This window comes from Varroa jacobsoni, unplaced genomic scaffold (genome assembly GCF_002532875.2).
Source record: "Varroa jacobsoni isolate VJ856 unplaced genomic scaffold, vjacob_1.0 scaffold_102, whole genome shotgun sequence".
Lineage (NCBI taxonomy): Eukaryota > Metazoa > Arthropoda > Arachnida > Mesostigmata > Varroidae > Varroa > Varroa jacobsoni.
In genome coordinates, this window is record NW_019213004.1 from 294,966 (window position 1) to 301,599 (window position 6,634).

The 6,634-nt window shown below is 41.8% G+C and overlaps 1 protein-coding gene across 4 annotated transcripts in view; it reads left to right on the forward strand.

Annotated features, from left to right (window-relative positions):
- The window catches only part of LOC111265266 (uncharacterized), a 281,436-nt gene extending 275,267 nt beyond the window's left edge, over positions 1 to 6,169 (forward strand). For all 4 annotated transcript variants that reach the window (XM_086970425.1, XM_022841793.2, XM_086970428.1 and 1 more), the window contains one exon: positions 5,709 to 6,169. In XM_086970425.1, the coding sequence (XP_086826551.1) occupies positions 5,709 to 5,732 (24 nt within the window). In that variant the 3' untranslated portion in view covers positions 5,733 to 6,169. The remainder of the gene's footprint in view (positions 1 to 5,708) is intronic.
- Positions 6,170 to 6,634: the final 465 nt, after the last annotated feature.

Consider the following 6,634-nt stretch of genomic DNA (forward strand, 5'->3'; position numbering starts at 1 on the left):
AGACACACATTTGTGAAAAAAGGTATAGCAATAACATACCAATACATACCTAGGATGTCGACTGAAAACCTCAAACATGCGGATCTTTTTGTATACATTTCATTGTCCTCAGAACCCTTCAATTTTTCAACAATTCGAATTTAATCGAATAAATTTAGTTAGGTATCAGAAAGCGATTAATCTCCGTACGTTTCCACTCATTTTGTCAATCCTATCAAATCTAAAAGTCCTACTCTCAAAACAACAACGCTAAAGTTTTAAATATTTGCTCTCAATACAAAAGCGAAGAATGCTTTTAGCAACCAACGTATTTTTCCGTTAGGTCGATAACTTTTTATAATAGTAACGTCACCGTAGACATCGTTGCCTAAGCACCGAACGTGGCGCGAGGGACGCACAACGTATAAGAAGTATGGTACGCAAGACTATGCTTTGCGATTCGAGCATGAGTTATGATAATAATGTCTCGGCATTTTGTTAAAGCTATAAATCATTGTTAGGAGGCTCGACCCTAGGAAGAATAGGGCTTAGATGATTTTTGTCAATTAGGCCTAATTCGCCTTTGCTAACGACACACGACGTTGGATCAAGCTGGGCCGAGGTGGCGCTTCTTCCGAAAAATCCGTTCCCGGCCAAACCCAAACCGGCGAGCGGGCGCACGCTCTGCGGTTAGTGTGAAACGAATTTTCTAATTTAAGAAAATATGTAGATAGCATATATAAGCTGGTTGTCTTTACGATGCGCTTAATGCAACAACGTGGACTCGGGAAAGAAAAATAGCGACGATAGCCTGGGCAGACGAGTCTTAGCAAATATGTTTGGGTTTCCATTTAGTCAAAATGAACGTACTGAAAGCAGCGGTAGTTGTAATTGTTGTAAGCTTCTTTTGTTTGTGCAGTTAACTATTGTTCTTATTGATGAGCTCATCGAAGAAGTATGTCCCTGTGTCGGTGGGCTCGAATGTTTTGTAAATTATAGCTGGTGTTGGAGCACAAAATCAATTACGTAGTAGCCACTAGTGGTACGGACGCAGGTGACGTTCTTGACGTGACGAGTAGTTTTGTTGATTTGGGCGCTTATTGCCACAGCTGAACTCCCGCTTAGGTAAAGCCAGCGCAAAAGCGTGCTATGCGTGACGCGAAACGCACGTATTTATATTCGAAACGCAATCATGCATTATCAAGCGCACACGTAACAGCCGCTTTGTACAACTACTAGTATGACAAAGGTCGCCATATTTGCTATCGTTTTAACAAAATCCTATCAAGAGTCGACGATTAATTTCTCACTAGATAAAACACTACAAAACGCTTATTTATTGGATTGAACTAAAGGGATCTACTGTATGATTTTTAATTTTTCGTGTTTTTCAATGTGCATATGCTACCAACTGCACTAGAATATCCATCCTGGAATAGATGAAGATATAACGCATACGTATTTACCTATATCTTTAAACAAAAACCAATCTATGTTCCGTCTGTCCGATCTCCTTTTTGACGGATATCACGACCTAATCATGTGGGAGAACTCTCGGCATCATGTCTGTGGCCCGGCTGCCCTGCCACCATTCCTTATCTAGCATGCGTGTGACACGGTCGTTCTATACTTGAACCTCTTTCGATAAAAAGCAACCACAAGACTGTTGGGTTTCTTCGACAAAACAACATGGTAACATCGCAAAGACATAGAAAAGAGGTAATATTCAAGAATTTTGAGGAGCCGTCGGCAGAACTTAACACCGCGATGATCTGACGTGCATTTCAAGGGATATGCTATGATGGGACAATGCCATTGCGATCGTGTTTATCTGTACACAGCAATATAAAAAGGGAACATTGCATCGCTTATTAGACTACTGAGTTTGAATATACGTACTGTACACTCGTTCCACGGTCGCTCTTTTCCCTCGACACTTATGTCTCATCACCCTCTTTACGTGGAAGCGGAGTTCGGATAACGTCATCGCGCACAGGCGTCGCGCGTCAGTTTCGTCATTATTACCACGTTGACAGTTGCTGCAACAACGGCATCACCAAAGCCGCGGAGCCAGTTCACACGCCGCACGTCGATGCCATCAGGCCAGCTCAGCCTAACTCTGTAGGCCGGCGCGGGGTCTGACGTCCGCCAGTAACCTATTGCTGCCTCACTACCATATTTGACATCAATGTTCACCTTTTGTGCGGTAGCTTCGAGCGGACCTTCACAAATTCTGGCGGCCTACAAAACTACGGTCGAACCATATCGAATTGCAAGATGAGCTAGACAATACGTTCTCTTATTTCTAACAGACACCTGTTCGGATTGCTTCTTTTGTTGGAGAAGAACCTACCTGTGAGCTATGCAGCTTAATTATCTTCGTCGTCTGCAAATTAGACCTAATCTGCAGCCCGACCTAAGCAAATCTGATGCTTCGACTGGTCAGGTTTGCTAACACAAGCTTTGCGCTTTACTTCTTCTATTTATTGACGGCAGCACATAGAAACAAAGAATAATAGACCAGAGTCTGACAGAAACAAACAAGAAGGAGCAAGTTGATCGTACACGAATCCCTACCATAAACTGGGCTTGCTATAAGTAATAAGTGAAGAGATATTTACATCCATCAGCGAGGAACAATGAAGCTACTTACCGTCAGATTTGGTGTAAAGTGCAATACTTCTTGGTATCGTTACGCAGAGCACTGAATAAAAGTGTTCAATCGATCGGCTTCCTCCAGACAATTAAGCGAGTATGATTCTAACTACAGCTGTATATGAATTCCAGCTTTGGTTAAGTAAACATATATATATAGAGCAAGAAAAGGGCTTCGATCGAGTTGTTACAACTGCAACAAGATGAGAGATCGCACAGGTAAGGGAGACAACCTAACTATTTATTGGGTTGCATGGTACAAGACATTGTCGGGCATCCTGGGATACGTCCAACAAAGCCGAGCGGACGACATATGGAACGGGCTACAGGACTCTAAAAAGGGAAGCAGTCGATTTCGTAGTAGAATCTCTTGTTGATTTTCATACATTTTACTGTGCTTTTATGTCTTGAAGGCCAAAATTAGGAGCCACTGCTTAGCCGAACATTTTAGCGGTCGGGAGCAGTACCAATAGACTATAACAAAACTTCAAAAAGAGATCAGCAAAGAGCGAATCGGGGCTGATCGAGAACTTCGACTCCATATCTCTGTTTTCATGTAGTAATTGTAAAAAAGAGTAACGTTAGCTGATCGTTTATAGTGTGCGTCCCTCTAATTACATTGGTAACGGTAACAATGCTTCAACAGGCTTCAGCTATCGCATAAAATAAATGATGACAAACGGGTAACATAACAATATTAACTATTCCCTTGTATCGGGCCGGCCGGTCGGCCTATCAGAAGCCGCTCTATTAACTAACTGCTCACAGCGCTGGAATACTCTGGGTGTTTGGGGCTGTCCTAGTAATAGCTTGGTGGGTAACGTTTTCACCTGCAAATATTAAGAACCGGATGTGATTTAGATTCAAATCCGGGTGTGGGCACAGTTCGTTTCGTGCCGGTAACCAGCCGTCTGGAGGAATGTTGAACGGCGATGCCAGACGTAAAATGGCGTTTGTGGCTGTTTTTGGCGTTTTTGTTACTGCTGCTGCTGCTGCTGCTGCTATTTTTTATGCACAAATGCTTTCAAAAAATGTAAATATTATAAACGAATGTTGCAAAAAACTTCTTTTAGATCGAAGCATATTCGAAACGCTCTTTGCCCAGTATCATATATTTTTTTTGCGAAGTTCGCGAAAAAAAGACACATTGATACCTCTTGATCTGAATCTCGCGAACACCTCTGATGTCGTAGGCGTAACTGTTTTCTGTCAGCTACGACCTTCGAGCACCACGTCTCGCATCGAACTAACAACGTTAAGGTGCGCACTAGTCTTCACAATACATTCATCTTTAAGAGTGGCAAGTACTTAAAATGTCCTACAGCGTCGGCTTTTTCATTTAACTCCATGGTTTTCTCCGCCTGGCTGTACTCCTTTTCCCAATATTACTATCGCCAATTCAAAATCAAAGCGTATTAGCGAGTGAAAATGAGCGGTATAAAAGCACTAGAGCCGAAAATTCAGAATACGGGGAAGAAATAGCACTTGATTAATACAGTTTCCTGTCACTTGACATAGCTGTTGCAATCGAACTGCCACCGGTTTTATTTGGTCAAATGGCTTCCGTCTTTTGTTGTTCAGTTATAGCCGAAGGAAACTGAAGCAGCGAGCCACCGAAAGTTATGTGAGGTCTCGGCTTGAGGTGTCTCAAGGGGAGAGCAATTGGGGTGTTGGAAAAAACAATTTCCTGACGCAGCAATGGGTAAACGTTTGAGGTCTGATGAATACGATAAGAATTGATTCTTTGTGGGCTTTGGGCTAAGACCCAAACTCGATGGAGACGCGAACGCTCAAGAAATGGCTATACCTACGCGTCTATACAGTGATATGGCCACAGCCACGAGCGACCAACCAAGTATCGAACGACTGCGTATCGATCAGCATATGAAAGAACAGCGAGAATCGGTGTTTAATTGCCTAGTACCTACAGCGATTGCATGGGAACAACTTTTCTTAGGTTTTTTTTTTCTTTTTCTGCTTTATTCTACAAAGGCCTCAGTCGTCAAAGAGCGTTCACAAAGGGAACTTCTCACTACTTGGCGGCGACACCTCCGGAAACCGTTGTTTTTCTTCGCGGCTCGAAGGGGGATGACGACCTTAGTTTCTAGCCATCACGAGTCAGTTAATGGCTTTCCCTGTTTGCTATTCTAATCCCTGTCTTCCTGTCTCTTCAACCGATTTGTTAGAAGGCGGTTCCTCATGTTTCTTTCTATTTGCTATCTTATAGAAAAGATCTGTGGAGCTTATGGACTATGAGCGGAGCCTGCAAGGCAAAAGGTTTAAAAAATAGGTCGCTTCTATCGTTATACAATTGTGCTTGTGTGGACAGACGGACAGGCAGGCACACTCAGAGAAGGGTAGAGGGTTAGCTGGTAAACGACACAGACCAAAAGCAATACGTTTCAGCCATGCAATTATCAAATGTATCCATATGTGGAGGCATGAACTAAAAATTGAGTCGCTTGCATTCTTGTTTCACCAGTCGTCTTGCTTTATTTTACCCCCGGCAAATTTGATCCCTTCGAGTAGTCACTCCCTTTTCGATCCTGTAGTTATGCTAATCTTCCGTTTATCAGAAAGCTACTATTGGAAATAGCAGAGAAGCTGAAAGGACACGTGATGCACGTGTGCGCCCATGCCTTTGTGTAACTTACTCATGGAAACAATCTCTGTGTAAACACAACGGTGCAAGGAAAGACCTTTTAGCGGGTTGATTATTTTCACAGAGTGTCTTCTAGTGTGGTTTCATTATTGAGAGATTCGAAATGAAATTTTAAAATACAGGTTATTTTATATAGGTTGTGTTATTTTTACATCTTTCCTTGTTAGCTCCAATGTTGCAGGCTACAGTTTTACAGTTTGCTATAATGTCCTGAGCGGTCGAAAGGATTCAATCTATAGGGCAGGTCGACGAGCAGGTGTGTCATCGGCAAGTATATTTATAATCCTGCAGGGCACATAGATTATACTTTCGGATGTTATGAATTGAGTTATTAGCTATGCTGTTGTTCTCACGATGCTTATATACCGATGCAAAATCTTATTGATGTCGTCTCGTTTTGTTTCTCTTACAGGTGAGTTGTTCCGTGTTTGTTTGAAGGGTCTCAAATCTCTGCAGCTGGCACAAACCTAGCCTTTTCGTAGTGCTGTTTTTCAGCAAATACCTGGGACATGGGCAGAGTTTCAACTTCTAGAATGGAAGATAATTAAGTAAGTTTTAAAGACTCATTATAAACATGCCCTATGGTGTTAACGACCGACTGCAACAAAAAGTGATGTTACACCCCCTGCATGTAAAGCAATTGGAATGAATGTTACTTTATCTTTCATAATAAACTAATAACCGGCTGCCATACTAAAGGACAATAAAAAGAACTAGAAGACTTAACAGCATAATTCAGGATATGTACTCTATGATTGTTATAACCAGTGTGTTATTTTATAACTATATTGTCCGTACTATCCCACAACACATGAACACTACGCAAGCTTAATTATATTCATATATTCAAATTGACCATGACACCTACGAAAATATGCCCCAGTAAAAAAAAAAAACAAAAAAAAAAGTTGATTTAACTTAGTGGAATTATTTTTCGCGTATGCTCTTTTCGCGTATGGCAATGTTCATAGTCAGTGATTACCGACCTACCGACACGTCGATATAGTACGCGTTCTACTAGACCTTACAAACCCACACATTATCATACTAATGTCCTTTGGTTTATGTGTGTATGTGTTCATGTGTGCAAGGCGTACGTAGGTCGAACTTGTACATATTGTACCTGTATGGTAAACATGCCCCACTTGAAGATAATGGATGTCATATTATGCGGTTATGCTAGGGTAAGGAAACCAACTAGAAGCTTAAAAAATGATCCTCGATCGCAGGAGACCGTACCATACGACCTCTGAGAGATAGCTTTTCTCGATATTGTTGCAATAATACATCCTTGTTACTTAGCATAACTTGAGCACAGCTTCTCTCTCTTCTTTCGAG